The sequence below is a fragment of the Antechinus flavipes genome, chromosome 6, assembly GCF_016432865.1.
Source record: "Antechinus flavipes isolate AdamAnt ecotype Samford, QLD, Australia chromosome 6, AdamAnt_v2, whole genome shotgun sequence".
Classification (NCBI taxonomy): domain Eukaryota; kingdom Metazoa; phylum Chordata; class Mammalia; order Dasyuromorphia; family Dasyuridae; genus Antechinus; species Antechinus flavipes.
The window spans coordinates 146350564-146372817 of record NC_067403.1 but is presented as its reverse complement, the minus strand read 5'-3'; the positions used below and the strand labels follow the sequence as shown (position 1 = coordinate 146372817).

General features: G+C 33.8%; 1 protein-coding gene across 1 annotated transcript in view; it reads left to right on the top strand.

Moving 5' to 3' along the window:
• The window catches only part of UNC5C (unc-5 netrin receptor C), a 428390-nt gene that overhangs the window by 276974 nt on the left and 129162 nt on the right, over positions 1 to 22254 (top strand). The window contains exons 3-4 of the mRNA XM_051965638.1: positions 825 to 968; positions 19061 to 19164. Of these exons, the coding sequence (XP_051821598.1) occupies positions 825 to 968; positions 19061 to 19164 (248 nt within the window). The remainder of the gene's footprint in view (positions 1 to 824; positions 969 to 19060; positions 19165 to 22254) is intronic.

Genomic DNA, 22254 nt, shown 5'->3' with positions numbered 1-22254 from the left:
CCACTTCAATCATATCTTGTGACCCTACCATCACTCTAAGCCTATGAGATGCTTAGTTGCTGCCTGATCAGCATAGGTAGAGGATGTTTGCTCACTGAACTCTCTACATGGATTAAATCAGAAATCCAGGTTTTAAAAAATGGATTGATGGTTTTACTAGCCTTTATCTTACATTTCCAGTAGATTCAGTAGCACTGATGCAATGTTAAGAGAGAGACAGATAGAGACAGACAGAGCCAGACAGAGATAGAGACAGAAGGAGGAAGGAAGAGAGATCAAAATTGGAAGCTATGATGTATAGACATGTGTATGTTTCTTTTTATTTTCCTGTGTTGTGAGTTGTCTTCTCCTTGGTTCACAGAGACAACTTGAGGAATGGGCAATTTGGAATCAATTGTGTTTGAAGGCTGGGACTAACATTTTTTTAAATCAAAAAACTATTAAATGATTGTGGGCATTCCTAGAAAATGGTAAATTTAATTTAGTAAGGAAGAAGATGACTCTGTGGATAAAAAATTATTATTCTAACCACATTTGAAGGGTGGAGTTTTGTACAGTGCAAAAAATATGGGATCAAGAAATCCCAGAATAAAAAGTGAGAAAAAAGCTAAGAGTTAAGCAAATAAAATGAATGGAGCAGACAGAAGAGGCAAACCTGATGAAAAAAGTGATAAAAAGCGGTATTATATCTGTGATATGGTTACACAGCTCTGACAAGCATCATTTTTAAAGAGATCCTATTAAATGATAGATGTGGCTCATTTTTTGGCATGTTGCCCTTTTATGAGTCTTATCCTTATAAGAATGTTAATTTCTTCTGGCAGGTCTCATTGTCCGTGAAGTGAGCATTGAGATTTCCCGCCAACAAGTTGAAGAGCTCTTTGGGCCTGAAGATTATTGGTGCCAGTGTGTTGCCTGGAGTTCTGCGGGCACCACAAAGAGCCGGAAAGCCTATGTACGCATTGCATGTAAGTGAAACCTCTCTCCTAGTGGAGTCAGTGCAGTTGATGGGAAAGGAAGAATTGCTCAATATAAACTTGCTCTGGTTTTCTGTCATTTCAATCAATGAAAGATAAGGTTTGTGTAGTCTTGTTACACAAGTGTCAGAGCAAAAGCTCACTGAAAATCTTTGTGCTTGACATACTTTTGTGGTCTGTAGTATTGGTTTCAAAGTATATGAACTCTTTTTTTAAAAACTAAAATCTTAATTAATATACTCTATTTTTTCTCCTCACCTTCCAACAATAGATAAAAAAAGAGAAGAAACACAAAGTTTAGAACAATTATAATCAAAGAAAAACAAATTCCCAAACTGGCTATGTCAAAAAATACATATGGCCCCATCTGGACTGGTCATTATGATGATCACAGTTCTTAAGTTTTTCTAAATGTCTTAATGATGTTATTATTATCATATTACTTATCTCTTGATTCTGCTAACTCTTAACTGGTTTTCTCTGATATTGTTCCTTTCATCATCTCTTAAAGCACAATATATCTTCAATATTTCTTTAAGTCCTTTAGGACATTAATAGTAATAGTGATACTAATGAGGACAAAAAGGAGCAGGATAAGAAAAACAAAAACAAGAAGAATAAAAAGAACAAGAACCAGAAGAACAACTAGCATTTTTATAACACTTCATGGTTTACAAAGCACTTTCCATATGTTATCACATTAGATGCCATTAGGGTATCATTTACTCAATGATTGATTGCTTCAATGGGCTAACTACATCCAGAATAAATGAAAGAGTTGTTGCTGCTTTTAAAAGTGCCTCATTATCAAGGAGAAATATGCATCTTCTCTTGGGGAGGATGATCCTTTTCCTTAAAGCAATATAGTTTGCAAAGCTGCCAAGGTAATGGCAGCTTGTTATGACAGTACAGTTAAGTTAATATGTTGCCTGGAGCTTAGCACCACAAATATGTTAAGTTAATATGTAGCTTGTGCTGGCACCACAAAGAGCCAGAAGCTTTTTTTTTTTTCTAGAAGAGTAAAGTGTGATGAGAAAAGGACTTCTCTGAATTACATTTCCTTAGGATCAATGTTATAGATTTTTATTGGTGAAAATATGTCATTCCACAGTCTTTTGGGTATTTTAATCATTTGTCTATCTTCAAATGAGTTCTACATATATTGGCCAATTTGCACTGGAGTATCCATTATAATTTTGTGGAAAAAACATGTTGAACCCCGCTTCTTTGAGTAACTAAAGGGTACCTTCCTACTAGGTGGTACAGTAAATAGAGTTTTAGACATCACATAAGGAAGACCTGATTTCAAATATTGCTTTAGGCATTACTATCTATATTATCCTGAACAAGTCACTTAATTTCTCTCAGCTCTATTTTCCCAATCTGTAAAATGAGAATAATACTAGCACGTAGATCTTTGAATTAAGATAGCATATATAAAGTACTTTGCCACTTTAAGGTGCTATATAAATGCTAGACTTATTGTCATTATTATTACTATTATAATAATTAATGAAAATGACCAATAACAGCATGATATTATCAAATTAAGTGGAAGGAAGGATATTATTCCTTAAGAGAACATTTAAAATTAGTTTCTAATCCTAATCACAAGAAATGTGATAGTAAAACAGTATGCTATCATTGCATATTTTAGATGTTTTGTAGTCTTTGATCATATTTATTTTAAATTATTATTCCAGTCTCATTGCCAAGGCAATCCTTCAAGTCATAGATAATAAAATCCCAATTTGTAAGAATTTCCTTTTTATTACTGTTTTTTTAAATACAGCAGAGTTGCATGATGATACTTAATACCTAATAGAGGCATTAAAAAAGTGACCCTTCTGTCTTAGACACAAAAATAACTAAACATCAAATTATTCTTTCCTTTGGAACAAAAATATAAAATAATTAATATTGGAGCCTTTGTAAAAAAAAATTTCTCCCTACACTGTCCTTAATTTTCTTGCTATCTGAACCATATTTTGACTGCTGTTACCTCATCATAAAACTTTTCTTTTTACTTAGGGTCTATTTACCATATACATAACATATAAGCCCTGCCCCATCTTCTCCCTTTGGTGAATTCCATTTTGTAGAATTCTTCTGTATCCTAGATTAGTCCAATATCTCTTCCCATCTTTATTTTCTGCAGTGCCAAATGAAAAAAAAAATATGAAAAGATTTGCAATTGTTTCCATTTTTTCCTCATTTCATATTTTCCTTTGAGTTTCATATTTATATGCCCTCTAAATGAATTTTCTTATTTGAATAGCTTGTCTGGCTTTATTTAAGCTGATTTTACCCTCCAAAACCTTTTTTAGGAATAAATGAATGGATGGATGAAAGAATTATGCATATTAAGTACTTATTATGTGCAAAACATTGTTCATTGTTCTAAGATGTAGGATGCAAATAGGAAAATAAGGAAGTCCCTGCTCTCAAGGGATTTTCATGGGGAATCAATATATAAAGAAGGTTTTAGCTGCAAGTCAGATGGAAAGATATCATAGCTCTTCAGGGCAGTAGCAAAATAGACAACTGAAACTATTATAATTGGTTTCAATGTTCCTTCATCTAACTATATCATTTTTTCACATCAACCACATATTTAATGATGACATTATTTTAATTGTGCATAATATCTTTTTTCTCATTTTAAGAAAGAATTTATTAAATTAAATTAAATTTTATTTATAATTATAAAATAAAAATAAATTTAAATTTAAAAAATTTTGTTAAAATTAAAAATAATTTCTTATTCTTCTTTTTAAGTTTTGTCTTATTTCTTACCTTAGAACTGTCATTACTCTGACTGAACATATGAAACTAACCCAAGAATAATTCCAAGGATGCATCAAAGTAGGACTTTATAAAAGTCAAAGAATAAGAAGAGTATTTCCCTCTAAAAAAAGAGAGGCCTGTTTGTCAATAGAATCTTTTCACCATCATGGGAAGAAACTCAAGATTTATATTTTCCTAGCCACATGGGTAAAATAAGTAGAATTTCAGAGACAAGAATTTCACCACAACAAAATTCTGATAGAAAATTACTGAGTTTCTCCTTCTTGCGCAAGCTGGCCCTGAATAACACCAATCTTTTATAATGTTTTAGAAAGCTTGTACATAACCATATCTGCAGTGCATCAAGTAGATTTTGGTCGTTTGCCCAGGAACACTTGACAGATGGCTGTTACATTAACTTCAATTAAAGGTTTGAATTTATCTCAGATGAAGATGACATTATGATGCTAAGATTATGTAAGTGCAATTATCTTTCATGTAATTAGATTTATGTATAGCAAGAACACAATGGAGTGGCTTTTAGTGCTTCCCTAATAAATACTCATTTTCCGAGGTTTATCACTCATCTATGAAAATGTTCTTTAAAGGCAGCTAGGTGGTGCAGTGGATAGAGCAGCAGTTCTGAAGTCAGGAGGACAGGAGTGCAAATCTGGTCTCAGACCCTTAACACTTTCTGACTGTGTGACCCTAGGCAAGTCACTTAACCCCAATTGCCTCAGGGGGGAAAATGTTCTCTAAGCAAAAAATTGGCATGCCATGTCATGACTTAGGAAAGTTTGAGGTTTTTTGTTTTGTTTTGTTTTGTTTTTTGCCAGGAAGAAAAGAGACTGGCAGAGACAAGGACACAAAGAGTAAAAAAGAGAGACAAAAAGAGACAGGAAACCAAAAAATGGAAGAAGAGAAGGAGAAAGGTAGAAAAGGAGAAAAGAAAAGGAAGAGAAGTAGAAAGGAAGGAAGGGAGGAAGAAAAGAAGGAAGGAAAGAAGGAAGAAAGGAAGGAAGGAATGACAGGAGAGAGGGAAGGTAGAGAAAGAGGGAGGAAGGGATCTTGAGGATGTAGCATAGTGTCTGGCACATAGTAGGCATTTAACAGATGTTAATTGTTTGATTAATTAATAGTCACTTTGCTTCCAAATCCAGTAATTTCAGAGAGAATCTTTTATTCCATTGTAGTTTTCCTTAAGGGCAAGTAAAACTACTCTCCTGTAACATCTATGGATAGATACTAATGTGTCCCCCTTAGCAGTAAATTAGGCAACTGAATACAAGTTAGCATGAGTTTTGCTCTAAATTAGAGGGCAGATAGAGCAGAGAATGGGGGGAAAAAAGTAATGCCTCCCCCTCTTATGTCCAGGAAATAAGCATTTTTTAGAGCTCATGGAATGATTTTGCTTTCTTTATTCAATGATAATCGTTTCCACATTGAGAAAAACCATTTTATCCTTTAAGGAATTTATGAATATTACATATCCCCTGAAAAAAACTAAAAATATCTTTAGAATAATCTTTCATATAATAATCCTTCATATAAAATCACTTGTAAATTCTTTTTCATGTTTTCATAAAAGGATATACAATTCTATGGAACAGTGCAAAACATGATTTTTTTTTCATTTTCTTTTTGGTTTCTCTAGAATAAAAATAGAGGGCAAAACTATTAGTAACTTTTGTAGCAAATAATTAATCTATAATCAAATATCATTACCACCACTACCCCTCTATCTACCAATATCAAAAAAAGGATCATAGACAAAAAGGAACATCTGTAGTCCCAATGTGGATGTTTTGACCAGTTTATTTTGCTATTGCAAAAATGAATATTGAAGAGAAAAAAAGGAAGAAATGCCACTTGTGATATTCACAATTTGAATAAAAATAAAATTTTAAAAATAATTTAATAAAATTAAATTTTAAAATAAAAATAAAATTTTAAAGTATATGTATGTATATATGTATATGTACATATATAATATTTAACATATTTTATATATAATTTTAAATTATAAATACCTTGCTACTAGTAGAATTTGACAAATACTTTTACAAGATAGGTAAGGATTCCACAGAAACATCTTCTAGACATGTAAATTGTATCAGGGCAGTTATACCATGCATACAAACAAGTATAATTAAAAGTATGGTATGACAAATAGCAAAAGAAAAAAAAAGAAGTTTAAAGACTCCTAGACCATTGATGATCAATTTATTCCATCTCCTCTACTAACAAGTTATTTGACCCCGCCCAAAGTAATATAAACTACAGCTTAACCTGGGCTACATAAATTACGTTTTGATAACTATTTCAGTATAATTTGCTTCCTTTGTAATTTGTGTATTTTATATATTTTAAAAGTTGTTTTTTTTTCTCCTGAAAAGGGATCCATAGGCCTTAACAGATTGCTAAAATGGTCTATGACACAAAAATGTTAAATATTCCTCTTTAAATTTGTTGAGTCTCAGTTTAGTCATCAATAAAATGAAGTTTGAAATAGGCCTTTTCCATTCCAAATATTCCAATTCATGCCCTAGTGAGAATTTTTTTCAACCAGAATCTTGTAGATTGACTGTCTACATAGATAAGGTTATCTCTATAATTGCCAGATTTCTACTTGGCAGAATTCTGTGAAATGACATTTAATGACTATCTCCTGACAAAATTTATTTAAACATCTCTAACTCCACAGTATTTTAAAATCGTAGGACTTAAAAATGATCATTTTCCTTTCCCCGCCAATTATCAGAAAGGTCATTAATGTTTTTTAAATGATAGTAATTATCAAGTAATCCAGTGATTATTTTTAAAAAGCCATTTATTGAGCAATTATATTGAGATTTGGGATTGATAAAAAGCATAGGAAAAAGAAGAATATAAACTAAAAAGATGCGGTACGGTTGCATCTTTTCTACATCTAACCTCAGCTGTTAGTATAGGACCTAGTATAGGATCCAGCTTGTAGTAGGATCCAATACTGATTGTGAAGACACAGCTCATATCCTTATGAAGTTTATAGTCTAGTAGAGGAATAAAATATATCAAATAATGCATAATTGTGATGATTGTTGTTGTCTTTTCTTTTTGAAAAGAACCAATAATATAACATGATAAACTTACATATAAATTGAATCTAAGTGAAGCAGAATTGTACAAAGTCACTGATTTCTTTATTTCTGATAATTAGAAGTATATATGGAATAATTTTATATATATATATATGTGCATAAATACATACATCATATTTGTATCTAATGGTAGCCATTTCAGGGAGGAACATAAAAAAAAGGAAAAAGAAAGAGACAATTTTATTATATTTAAAAGAAATAGCAGATTGTATGTAATAGATTTGATTTTCATATGTAATAATGCTTGTAAAAAATTCTGCCATGTTATAGAAATATTGTTTTTATTTCATAAATTAAAAATAAATTTTTTTAAAAACAAAGTCATCGACCTTATTCTCCCTTCCTAAGTCATAAAAGTCCAGTGCCAGGACAAAAGTCTTGTTGATAGCCTGGGATTCTGTGGATGACCTTGGCATTTTCAGGGCCTGACCAAGCTCTAAACCTTCCCCAGTGCTGGCTTCAGTCATCTTCAAGGAATTTGAAACAGATTGTTTTCATCCTTCTATTCCACTGGGGAAAGGCTTCACATTCCTGGAGTAGCCATCCCCCTGAATCACTGACAGATTTGAAGATAATCACAGAATTGAGGCCTGTTAATTACTCTCAACCTGGTTTAGCCTATTTCTCAAGAGGGTTTTTTGGGGTGGGACTACACATATTACAGCTTTTTGGTGCCAAAGTTGAGTTGAATGAAGCAGGTAGACACCAAAGGTAGATGAATAGCCCCGAAAAGAGTTTGGCAAGACCTCATAACAGAAGGGCTAGTCCTCCTGAACACACACACACACCTTTATTATTATTATAATATAACAAGATAAGCCTATTCAAGAGATCAGATTTAAGTAGAAAGAATATATATTTTTAAAATTTTATTTTATTTAATAATAACTTTATATTGACAGAATCCATGCCAGGGTAATTTTTTACAACATTATCCCTTGCACTCGCTTCTGTTTTGATTTTTCCTCTCCCTCCCTCTACCCCCTCCCCTAGATGGCAAGCAGTCCTATATATGTTAGATATGTTGCAGTATATCCTAGATACAATATATGTTTGCAGAACTGAACAGTTCTTGTTGCACAGGGAGAATTGGATTCAGAAGGTAAAAATAACTCGGGAAGAAAATCAAAAATGCAAATAGTTCATATTCGTTTCCCAGTGTTCTTTCTTTGGGTGTAGCTGCTTCTGTCCATCATTTATCCATTGAAACTCAGTTAGGTCTCTTTGTCAAAGAAATCCACTTCCATCAGAATACATCTTCATACAATATTGTTGTCGAAGTATATAATGATCTCCTGGTTCTGCTCATTTCACTTAGCATCAGTTCATGTAGATCTCTCCAAGCCTCTCTGTATTCATTTTGCTGGTCATTCCTTACAGAACAATAATATTCCATAACATTCATATACCACAATTTACCCAGCCATTCTCTAATTGATGGGCATCCATTCATTTTCCAGTTTCTAGCCACTACAAACAGGGCTGCCACAAACATTTTGGCACATACAGGTCCCTTTCCCTTCTTTAGTATTTCTTTGGGATATAAATCCAATAGAAACACTGCTGGATCAAAGGGTATGCACATTTTGATAACTTTTTGGGCATAATTCCAGATTGCTCTCCAGAATGGTTGGATTCGTTCACAACTCCACCAACAATGCATCAGTGTCCCAGTTTTCCCGCATCCCCTCCAACATTCGTCATTATTTTTTCCTGTCATCTTAGCCAATCTGACAGGTGTGTAGTGGTATCTCAGAGTTGTCTTAATTTGCATTTCTCTGATCAATAGTGATTTGGAACACTTTCATATGAGTGGTAATAGTTTCAATTTCATCATTTGAAAATTGTCTGTTCATATCCTTTGACCATTTATCAATTGGAGAATGACTTGATTTCTTATAAATTAGGGTCAGTTCTCTATATATTTTGGAAATGAGGCCTTTATCACAACCTTTAACTGTAAAGATATTTTCCCAATTTGTTGCTTCCGTTCTAATCTTGTTTGCATTGTTCTGTTTGTACAAAGGTTTTTTAATTTGATGTAATCAAAATTTTCTATTTTGTGATCAGTAATGGTCTCTAGTTCATCTTTGGTCACAAATTTCTTTCTCTTCCACAAGTCTGAGAGATAAACTATCCTATGTTCCTCTAATTTATTTATAATCTCGTTCTTTATGCCTAGGTCATGGACCCATTTTGATCTTATCTTGGTATATGGTGTTAAGTGTGGGTCCTTGCCTAATTTCTGCCATACTAATTTCCAGTTATCCCTGCAGTTTTTATCAAATAATGAATTCTTATCCCAAAAGTTAGGATCTTTGGGTTTGTCAAACACTAGATTGCTATAATTGACTATTCTGTTTTGTGAACCTAACCTTTTCCACTGATCAACTAATCTATTTCTTAGCCAATACCAAATGGTTTTGGTGACTGCTGCTTTATAATATAATTTTAGATCAGGTACAGCTAGACCACCTTCATTTGATTTTTTTTTCATTAATTCCCTTGAGATTCTCGACTTTTTATTGTTCCATATGAATTTTGTTGTTATTTTTTCTAGATCATTAAAATATTTTCTTGGAAGTCTGATTGGTATAGCATTAAATAAATAGATTAGTTTAGGGAGTATTGTCATCTTTATTGTATTCACTCAGCCTATTCAAGAGCACTTAATATTTTTCCAATTATTTAAGTCTGACTATTTGTGTGGAAACTTTTTTGTAATTTTGCTCATACAATTCCTGACTTTCCTTTGGTAGGTAGATTTCCAAATATTTTATGCTATCAACAGTTATCTTGAATGGAATTTCTCTTTGTATCTCTTGCTGTTGGGTTTTGTTGGTGATGTATAAAAATGCTGAGGATTTATGGGGATTTATTTTGTAGCCAGCTACTTTGCTAAAATTATGAATTATTTCTAATAGCTTTTTAGTAGAATCTCTGGGGTTCTCTAGGTATACCATCATATCATCTGCAAAGAGTGATAGTTTGGTTTCCTCATTGCCTACTCTAATTCCTTTAATCTTTTTCTCGACTCTTATTGCCGAGGCTAGTGTTTCTAATACAGTATTGAATAATAATGGTGATAGTGGGCAACCTTGCTTCACTCCAGATCTTACTGGGAAAGGTTCCAGTTTTTCCCCATTGCATATGATGCTTACTGATGGTTTTAAATATATACTCCTGACTATTTTAAGGAAAAGTCCATTTATTCCTATGCTCTCAAGTGTTTTTATTAGGAATGGATGTTGGATTTTATCAAATGCTTTTTCTGCACCTATTGAGATGATCATATGGTTTTTGTTTGGTTGGTTATTGATATAGTCAATTATGCTAATAGTTTTCCTAATATTGAACCAGCCCTGCATTCCTGGTATAAATCCTACTTGATCATAGTGTATTATCCTGGTGACAATTTTCTGTAATCTTTTTGCTAATATTTTATTTAAGATTTTAGCATCAATATTCATTAGGGAGATTGGTCTATAATTTTCTTTCTCTGTTTTCAGCCTACCTGGTTTAGGTATCAGTACCATGTCTGTGTCATAAAAGGAGTTTGGTAGGACTCTTTCAATCCCTATTTTTTTCAAATAGTTTATTTAGCATTGGAGTTAATTGTTCTTTAAATGTTTGGTAGAATTCACATGTAAATCCATCTGGTCCTGGGGATTTTTTCTTAGGGAGTTGATTGATAGTTTGTTCTATTTCTTTTTCTGAGATGGGACTGTTTAGGATATTTACTTCTTCCTCTGTTAGTTTAGGCAAGCTATATTTTTGGAGGTATTCTTCTATTTCATTTAAGTTGTCGAATTTATTGGCATAAAGTTGGGCAAAGTAACTCCTAATTATTGCTCTAATTTCCTCTTCGTTAGTGGCGAGTTCTCCCTTTTCATTTTTAAGACTAACAATTTGATTTTCCTCTTTCCTTTTTTTAATCAGCTTTACTAAGGGCTTGTCTATTTTGTTGGTTTTTTCATAGAACCAACTCTTAGTTTTATTAATTAATTGAATAGTTTTTTTACTTTCAATTTTATTGATCTCTCCTTTTATTTTTAGAATTTCAAGTTTAGTGTTTGACTGGGGATTTTTAATTTGTTCCTTTTCTACCATTTTTAGTTGCAAGCCCAATTCATTGACCTTCTCTTTCTCTATTTTATACAAATAGGCCTCTAGAGATATGAAATTTCCCCTTATTACCGCTTTGGCTGCATCCCATACATTTTGGTATGATGTCTCATTATTATCGTTTTCTTGAGTGAAGTTATTAATTATGTCTATAATTTGCTGTTTCACCCAATCATTCTTTAGTATGAGATTATTTAGTTTCCAATTATTTTTTGGTCTACTTTCCCCTGGCTTTTTGTTGAATGTAATTTTCATTGCATCGTGGTCTGAAAAGGATGCATTTACTATTTCTGCCTTACTGCATTTGAGTTTGAGGTTTTTATGTCCTAATATATGGTCAATTTTTGTATAAGTTCCATGAACTGCTGAAAAGAAGGTGTACTCCTTTCTGTCTCCATTACATTTTCTCCAGAGATCTATCATATCTAATTTTTCTAGTATTCTATTTACCTCTTTGACTTCTTTCCTATTTATTTTGTGGTTTGATTTATCTAATTCTAAGAGTGCAAGGTTGAGATCTCCCACTATTATAGTTTTGCTGTCTATTTCTTCTTGCAGCTCTCTTAATTTCTCTTTTAAGAATTTAGATGCTATACCACTTGGTGCATATATGTTTAATATAGATACTGCTTCATTATCCATTCTACCCTTTAGCAAGATATAGTGCCCTTCCTTATCTCTTTTAATTAGATCAATTTTTGCTTTAGCCTGATCTGAGATCAGGATGGCTACCCCTGCTTTTTTGACTTCACCTGAAGCATAGTAGATTTTGCTCCAACCTTTTATCTTTATCCTGCATGTATCTCCCCGCTTCAGGTGTGTTTCCTGTAAACAACATATTGTAGGATTCTGGCTTTTAATCCATTCTGCTAACCGCTTCCTCTTTATGGAGGAGTTTACCCCGTTCACATTTATGGTTAAAATGACCAATTCTGTATTACTTGCCATCTTGTTAACCCCTGTTTATGCTTTTCTCCCTTCTTTCCCCCTTACCTCCCTTCCCAGTATTCAGCTTGTGAGCACCACTTGCTTCTCACAGCCCTCCCTTTTTAGTATCCCTTCCCCCACCTTAGAGTTTCTCTCCCTATCTTACCCCTTTCCCTCCCAGTTACTGTATTCCCTTCCACTTAGCTTAATCCTTCCCTTTTCACTTTTCCCTTCTCACTTTTCAATGAGGTGGGAGAAGTTTCACCATAAATTGAATATGTCTAAAATTTTTCTCTTAAAGCCAATTCTGAAAGCAGTAAGATACCCACTATATTCATCCCCCTCCATTCTTTCTCTCAGATATAATAGATTTCCTTTGCCTCTTCATGAGATGTAGTACCCCCACTTTACCCTTTTTCTGGTACAATGTCCTTTCCACATCTAGTTTCTAGAACAAGATATACATGTATTCTTTATATATCTTTATAGCCAAAATATAGTTCCCAAGATTAATCTTTACCTTTTTAGATTTCTCTTGAGTTCTGTATTTGTAGATCAAACTTTTTGTTAAGTTCTGGCTTTTTCATCAAAAATAGGTGAAATTCGCTTACTTCGTTGAATGTCCATCTTCTTCCCTGGAAAAAAATGCTCATTCTCGCTGGGTAAGTTATTTTTGGTTGCATACCAAGTTCCTTAGCCTTTCAGAATATCATATTCCAGGCCCTTTGATCTTTTAATGTGGATGCTGCCAGATCCTGAGTGATCCTTATTGTGGCTCCTCGATTCTTGAATTGGGTTTTTCTAGCCGCTTGCAATATTTTTTCCTTCGTCTGAGGGTTCTGGCATTTGGCCACTATATTTCTTGGTGTTTTGATTTTAGGATCCCTTTCAGTGGGTGATCGATTAATTCTTTCAATGTCTATTTTACCCTCTGTTTCTATGACTTTTGGGCAGTTCTCTTTGATAATTTCCTGGAAAATGGTGTCCAGGCTCTTTTTTTCTTCATACTTTTCTGGGAGTCCAATGATTCTCAGATTGTCTCTCCTGGATCTGTTTTCCAGGTCTGTTGTCTTCCCCAGAAGGTATTTCACATTCTTTTCCATTGTTTGATTTTTTTGGATTTGCTTGACTGATTCTTCTTGTCTCCTCGAGTCATTTAATTCCATTTGTTTGACCCTGATTTTCAGTGAAGTACTTTCTTCACTCACTCTTTTAAAATCTTTTTCTAATTGTCCAATTGAGTTCTTTTGTTCTATCGAATTTTTTTCCATTTCGCCAATTTTGTTTTTTAGAGAGCTATTTTTTGTTTCCAGTTCACCAATCCTATTTTTCAAGGATTTGATTTCTTTATCCACTCTCTCTTTAAATGAGTGGGATGACTTCTCCAGCCTCTCTTGCCAAGCCTCCCTCTCCTTTTCCCATTTTTCTTCTAGCTCCCTTGTGAGAGCCTTTTTAATTTCTTCTATGAGATTCATCTGTGCTGAGGAACAGATGATCTCCTCCTTTAGGGATTCACCTGGAGACTGTCTGTTTTTAGTCTCCTCAGGATTTAGAGTCTGCTCTCTATCTGTATAGAAGCTGTCAAGGGCTAAAGTCCGCTTCAATTTTTTGCTCATTCTGTCTAATAATGAAAGACAAACTAGCAAAGAAACAAAAGAAAAAAACCCTGAATGGAGGCTGCTTTCTTTGGGAGGAGGTGGGGCTGGGTGGTGTTACCGAGCTTCCTCTACAGACTGCGGGGGGGCAGCAGTGAGGCACTAGCAGGACTGTGCTGCGCCTGTGCTCTGAGACTCCGAGAGCATGCTGAGACACTATGGGGGAGGGGTCGCCAGGTCCCGAGAGACTCCAGCTGTTTGGGGTTGTATTCTTCACCCCCGGTGTTTTTAGCTTCTCTGCTGGGCTGCTGACTTGCTGCTGGAGCAAAGTATCTAATCCTGTAGCAAAGCTACCCCCCGCAGAGATTGCTGCGATCACACCCCACCCCCTCTCTGCTCTGCTCGGCTCTGAGCTGCCTTCCGTGCTCTCGCTGCCGCTGCTGCCCTCAGCCTGTGCCTGATCTAACACCTTCCCCGCCCTCGAGCAAAAACAGACCTTTCCTGGTGAGTCTCAAGGATGGCTTCTCTTGGTAACTATTTGTGGGTTTTGTTTTTTTTTCCGTCAAGTATTAATTCAGAGGTTTATAATGAGATGGATAGTGAGAGAAAAACGCGGAGCTTACACAGCTGTGTGCCTCCTTTCCACCATCTTGGCCAGAAGTCCTAGAAAGAATATTTTTATAAGCATCATTTTTCTCCAGGACTTGGCTATGGCAAATGATAAATTCCAACCAATTCTCATTGAATTAGAAAATAGTTTGGAGAGAGAGAGACAGACAAACAGACAAAGACAGAGAAACAGAAACAGCATGACAGAGAGAAAGAAGTGAGAGATTGATTCAAATGCAAAAATATTAAAAAGAAATCAATGGGGATAAAGTTGCTTTTAAAAGAATGGAACAAGATTACTCCTAGAGAATATAAGTTGAGTCTGCCTTGACCTCAAACCAGACAAGTTTTCTAGCAACAAACAAGGAAGAAAAGAGGGGAAAGGGATGTGAATTGGAGAGGTGATAAAAACAGCAACATGCTTGCTTGCATTCTCCTTTGTTCCAGAATTGTACTGCCTTCAGTTACTGCTCTATACATCAGGCCCTGAGAAAGAAAGAAAAGAGATAGAAAATTCCTTTAAAAGGATTTAAAAGGGTCAATTAAGGTTTCATTTGTTCCAGCCACTTGACTCATTGGAGCTCCTTTTCTGAGTCCTGTTTCTGGCTAGAGACAAGTGGAAAATGGTGTTACTATGTTCTTTCCTAAATGCCTATAAAATAACTTGATGTCAGTTGAAAATTATATTACTAAGGCCACTAATAAGACTCAAGTCTTTTGACTTCTATTCCATTCAAACATGAAGTATTTATTAAGCAAGCACTGAAGAGTATATGTACAAAAAAATGACAGAATGGACAGAATCCAATGGCCAAAAAAAAAAAAAAAAAAAAAAAAAGACAGAATCCATAATGGCAAAAGGCTTACATTCTAATGAAGAGGTTGACAATTATATATAAAAATAAACACTCTAGAAATAGAAAATTAATAAATAAAATATATTATGTATATGTAAGCACACATACACATACTCAAAGTAATATAAGGTAGTTTGGGGGAGAGGACACTGGCTCCTGGGAGTCATCATGCAGATGATGGTACTTGAGTTGTATCTTAAAGGACCAGAAGGACTGTAAGAGGCAAAGATGAGGTAGGAGTGCATTCTGTAAGGTATCTTGAAGGAAAAAAAAAGACACATTTGGCTAGCTCCAGAAGTGTGGGAAAAGAAGCAATACTGTCCCATGAGACTTGAAAGATAACATGGCACCAGATTATTTAGGCCTTTGAAAGGTAAAAGTAGGAGCTTATATTTTATCTTTGAGGCAATTAAAAAAATCAAAAAGATTGATTAGGAGAGTCACATGATCAGATCTGGACTTAAGAAGATTTCCTTGGCATCAGAGTATAGAATGGACAAGAGTGGCCAAATCAAACCACATATTTATTGAGTGCTTACTGCATTTCAAGTCCTATGTGTGAATGCTGGGAAAATAAGAATGAGCCAAAAGAAAGACTGCTCTTGAGAAATTTATAAGAGAGGGAAATAAAATTCAGAGGCATAAAAGGAAGCTGAAAAAGGAGGGAAAGTGAGATAGGGAATGAACGTATCCAATGTGGAGCATTGTGGGGAAAGTCCTGAGAGAGAAAGATAGGGTGCAGCTTGGAAAGAAAGACTTGGCAGAGCTTGGGAGTTTCCTTTGAATTTATTCTAAATATAAGTATTTCTAGGAGGAGGCAAGCAGAAGGAGAGACCAATGTATGGTAAGAGGTTTTAGCCAGGCAGACCAATTACTGTCCTAGTAATCTAGGCATATGAGAGCTTAAACTTAACTATTTTGACTATTCGGATTCATTGATATTAATGAATTTTTTTTCATTTTAAGGACCCCTAATTCAGTAGTCATAAAGATGTCATTCCTATCTATGAACAAGTGGAGAACTCATTATCCAGAAGCTCTTATCTGATTTCTGACCTCAATGCTCAACTGAATCAATTCTCTTCAAAATTATCAATGATGTAATTGTTATATCTGATGGCCTTTTTTCAGTCTTCATATTTTTTTAACATCACTCATGTTTTTGACATTGTTAATCATCTTCTTGGTAGTTTTCTCTCTGCATTTTCTCTGCCTATTCCCTCTTCATCTTTGCGTTCTGGCTTACTGGCTTCCTCCAAGACTCAGTTAAAATCCCACCTTCTGGAAGAAACCTTTCTATTTCCCCCTTTAATGCTTAGATTTCCCTCAGTTTCAATTTACCCTATTTATACTTCTGTATTCCATAGTTGTTGGTATGTTGTTTCCCTCATTAGAATGTAAGGTTCTTGAGGTCAATTTTTTGGAATAGTTTGTATATTTTTGCCTTTCTTTTTATTTCAAACACTTGGCATATGATAGGTGAATTTATAATTAATGCTTATTGACTGATCACATAAGGCTGTATTATCAAAAGTATTTTTCCCATCACATAGCTATCTCACTTATCCTGTGCTCTTGAGTTGTGCTTAAGTTGAGTTGAGTTTTCCTCAAGAGGAAAATAGCAACTCTCACATGCAAAATATTAAGAAATTGTAAACAAGAGTTTTCTACAGTTTCTACAATGAACTACAGCATTACAGAGGCATCATAAGATCACAGGGATAGAATTGGAAGGGAGACTATCTAATCCATTTCATAGAGGAAACTTCAGAAGGTTTGGACTTGCCTTGGTTACACAGCTAGCAAGTATCAGAGGCAGGCTTTAAAGTCATACTTTCCAAATTCATCATATTACTATGCCATGTTACTTCTCCAGGAACAGTAAGAAAGGCAAAATGGTATAATTAAATAGGTGCAGAACACCAGAATTCTTGTCCGAGATCTTCCATTAACTAAAAGTGTGACCTTAGGCAGTTCATTTCAACCTTTTGGATCTCAATTTACTCCTTTGCAAATCAGGCAGCATTGGACTGTATTATTTTGTAAAGTAGTTTTCTGTTCTGTTAAAATGAATTCTGTTCCCTTACCTTTCATGATAATCAACTCAGTAATTGTCCCCTTTCCAAGAATTTCCATTCCTGTTTTTGCTTACCAAAAAGTAGGGAGTCTTTTGACTATCCTTACCCTGTACTTGGTCAAATTTATTCTAAATAGTCTTTCAATGAGGACAATTCCCATAGGATTAAATGTACTGCAAAATGAGTTACTTGGGTACAGATTTCTTCCAAAGAACCTTTTAAATGAAGTAGCCAGCCTGAAAGCATTAGTGTTATACTTAGAACAGCATATAGTTTGTGAAACATTGATTTAATAGGCTGAGATGATGCCTTCTATGTATTTTATTTAGATTTTGGGATAAAGGGAAAGAGAAATAATTAATTCCTCAAATTTCTCAAAATTAATTCCATCTGTTAAAACCAATAAATTATCATTTTAATGAATTGAATGTGTAAAATGTCTATGAAAATATCAATCAATACCCTTTATTATATTATGTTTATTATGTTTTGCAAAGCAATCAGGGTGAAGTGACTTGCCCAGAATTACTGAGCTAATAAGTGTCTGAGGCCATATTGGAACTCAGGTTCTACTAATTCCAGCTCTATCCATTTGCCATATAACTTCTTCAATACCCATTATTATGGCAGGTATAATTTTTTTAAATGAAGTTTGTTTTTCAAAGTATTTCTATCTATAAAATTAATTATAGATTTCCATTGCAACCGTAACTCCTGACTTTCTCTGTTTCGGAAGGAAGTAAAGTTGATTTAATTTAGCATTGATAATAAAATAAGCTCTTTGAGAACAAGAACTGGTTTGTTTTGGTCTTTATGTCACTAGAATATTGCACAGTGCCTGACACATAGTAGGTGCAACAAATCTGTGTCAGTAGAAAGAGCTTCTGGAAAGGAAAGGAAAAGAATTTCCTACAGTGATGTAATCACAGAACTTTAGTTTTCTTCTCCCTTCACCTTAATTTCCTCCCTGTCCCCAACTCCCCCAACAAAGCAGAAAGCAGAACTTTGGGGTTTTTTACTAGAACTGAACCATAAGACTTCAGGAATACTGAAACCTTAATATTTAGTTGAAATAAGAAAAGAGGATAAGAATTAGGTGAATAAGAAACTTATTGGATTTGGAAAGAATTGAGAACTGAACCTATTAAGTCAAGATCAGCTTAGGGGCCAGGAAAATGGTCAATATCATTGAACAAACTGGATTACCAAAGACATCAATTTGTGGGCCCCTTACATTCTGACTACAAATGCTCAAAAGATAAAAATACTAAGCAATTCAAAGAAGAAAATATCATATTGTAACAATTTCCCTTAGCAAACATACATAGTTATTTTTATTTCAATGAAATAGCTTCCTGGTAAGAAGATGCAAATCAGCTACTGCTTTATATTTTAAAATCTTGGGTAGTTAGGGGGAGAGAAATGGCACAGAGATAATAAGTATCAGAGGTGAAATTTGAACCCAGGTCTTCCTGGTTGAGATTGGCCTCTTATCTGCTCTTTCTTCCCCTCCACCAACACTTACATATGCATAATAGCATGTTCTGATTAAAAGCCTGAGAAGCAAACCTCTAATAGGCAGATAATTATTAGACTATTAGAAAAATAGTTTAGAGACTAATAGAGGAGAGATCTTAGCAGACAATTAGCTTATACTGATACTGGTTTCTACAATAGTTTTTCTACATCATTCACTGAAATAAAAATATAGATGTAATCCACATGTATATTTGTATAGTCCTAGTCCACTATATATGCATATATATGTAATGTGTTTATATGCGTATGCATGTGTTTACATATATTTATTTATATGTATGCATCATAATTCCCAATGCAAATTATCTAAATTTCTAGTAGTCATAAAAACAATATTACCAACACCACAGGTTGCCACCACACTTTCTAACAGTGAACAGCTGTTAACCTAATTGAAACACTCACTGTTCCACCTATGTTTTCCAGATCTTCGGAAGACTTTTGAACAAGAACCTTTAGGAAAGGAAGTGTCCTTGGAACAGGAAGTCCTGCTCCAGTGTCGCCCACCTGAAGGCATACCCATGGCTGAGGTGAGTGACCAACAATTTTCTGCATTTAGCAACTGGCACTTAATTACCCTAACTGAGGCCTAATCCATGGCTAATGATGCAGTGAATTAAGGTATGGCATGATAAATGGGTGATAATGGAGTCCTAACTGCCTGCTTCTGGCAAAATAGATTGATTGGAAACTGATTGATGACTTGGAAGTCAATTAGAATACCTCACTGGACAGGGCTACAGGCAACCTAGTTTTTTTTTTTTTTTTTTTCTTTTCATTCCCTTTCAAGAAAATGGAACATTGCAATACTTGATCTGCTATATGGTAAGTAAGCTATCTGATAAGATATATATATGTGCCACTGTTTTGTTTTTTTTTTTTTGTTTTTTTTTTTTGGTCATCAAAAGAACAGGATCCATTGGGGCAGTGCAAATTTGAAACTATATTCCTGTGAATGTTTTCATGATTATTTCACTGACAAAATTAAAAATTATGTGTCTACATGACGGCAAACACTAGTTTGGGAAAAGGAATTAGCTGGTGCATATGTGTGTGTGTATTAGCTTTTTAACTCAAGAAAGATTAGCCCAACATTTATTGCATATGTTTATTTCTGCTATTTTCTGCTTTATTTCTGTTAATAAAAGAAGTGTCACATCTTCTGCCCACTCATCATTAAATTACTTCAGGTCAAATCTTTTTTCTAGTCATGTTTAACAATCAAAACATGTTGAATTTTGTTTTTCCATATGTAGACATGTTTACACATGCTATTGCTTAGTATATGCCACTCTGGAGAGGTCTGATAAATGACTTCCCAAATTCTATAGTAGAATAGTGAATAAAATCAATCTTGTAGCATTTGTTATGCTAATTGGTCATTTAAAATCTTACAACTCATTCCTCTCAGACGATAAAGGAAAAAAATATACCATACTCTTTATTGAAAGTTTAGTCACATCTCAGTTAATGACCTCTAGAGTAGGACATTCACTAAGTCAACATAACAAAGGGTTTTATATTAACAGTTAACTTTCAAGTTGCTAATTACATTGCATTACCTAAAAGTTTATTATTTTCAGTGACTTTTATTTCCTTTCTACCATATAAAAGAGATCATTTCTAAGTAATAATAAATTGAGACCATCCCTATAGCAGAATGATTTATCAAAAGCATTAAGTGCTTTAGCTCCTCATTCCACAGGAAGTTAGAGCTTCTGAGAACATCAGAATTTTCATAACACAAAAAATTAATAGTTAACAAATCAGTAACTTTGGGACTCCATCCCCTTTCCTATTTTAAGAGGTGAAAGCAAAAACACATTGATTTCATTTATAAACAACTTATATATATAAACAGTTTATATATATAAACTTATAAGAACCTCACATTAATCTGAAGCTTTGTTTTAGGTTTCACATTTGCAATTGTACATGTCACAGGGAAAATATGTGACAACACTTCTAGAGGTATTTTTATTACCTTTTCATAAAAGTATTTCCTTAAAAGGTACTAAGATATTTCCTTAAAAGTGATATTGCATCTGACATACTTCTCAGATCTGAGACTTAGTCATGGTTACAGCTAGTCCATGAAACAGTGGAAAATCTGATACCCTGGCAATACTTATATTTTCTGTCAATATTTCATCAGTAGATCTCCTTAACTATATTTTTTCAAAAGTCAAATGTAAACCTCTTCCAATATTACTACATTAAAAATCAAAACATACCATAAAAGAAGCTTATCTGTCTGTCTATCTTATCCGTTTGCCTGTCTGTCTGCTTATATGATTATAGCTCTATCTCAGAGTGAACTGATCTTAGCAAAAATATCCAGTGAGAAAAGATCCTAATAAGTACACATCTTTTCTAAGCTCCATACCAGAGTGGTATACTTTGTCAAGTAGTAAAGATCCATGGCTGCAAGCTAATTGGCTGTGAATTTTATTTGTACCATCATCGGGGAAGAGACCAATTAACACTTGGCAAGCTCAAAAATCATATACCCATTTGACACTAAAAAGAACTATTCTTAATGTGTTTTTCTTTCTCTTTTTTGAAGTCATAAGAGAGATCAAGCACATATGCTGGCAAGCAGCCTAAGATAGCTTCTGTGTAGACTCTTTTCAACACTATTATAATCACAAAGACCAGAAGCTAATGAATATCTTAATGTGACATTTTATTACTGCCATTTGCTCAAGAGAGTGAAATAAATTTAAAAAGGAAAAAGATGAAGGGTAACTTAGTAGGTGGAAGGATTACATGATTACTTTAATTTAGAGATGGATGTATTCTTTGTTTAATACTTCATTTATTTGTTTGAAAACTATTCCTAAAGTAGAGAAGCATTGTTAAATAGAAGTATAATTCTTAAAAGGATTGTGGACTCATAGATTTACGTTGAAAAGGACTTTAATCTAAACCCCTCATTTTCTAGATAAGAAAACTGAGGTCCAGATAGGTTAAGTGACTTGACCAGCAGAGAAATCATTTGAATTAAGATTCTTTGTAGCCAAAGCCAAAAAAGTTACAGAATCATCTAGAACAGCTAATAATCCAAAAGAATTAAGGGATTGAATTTTTAACAATTTTAACAAATATTCCATAGGCAAATAGTCTAGTGTGAGGCACATAGTAGGTTTCAAAATATATTTGTTGTTTATTTCATTGCTGACAGACCTTTAGTACATCAAATTAATATTAATGCTTGTATATGTATAGAGAAAACAAAAACCTTGCACAAGATCTTTTTTAGATATTCAGTGATATTCTCTCTCTTCCCCATCCCTTTTCAGGCCAATGAATATCTAATGTATTCTATTACATAATCTTCCAGCATCCCAATGAGCTGTTATTTTTTCTCCATCTTCAATGCACTTATTATCATTGTATTTTCATTGTTTTATTTTTTAAGGTGCATGCTCATATTAGACAAATTTAAAATATTAAGTGATTAAGACTACTTAAAAATATTGTTCTAAAAATGTTTTAAATTTAAAAATTCTTTCCTAAGTGTTGTTTCTACTAACCCTGTTCTGGAACTGAAGTATATAGCTAATCCAATCTCAAAACAAACAATAAAAATTAAATAGAATTTCTTAAATAAATCTTTA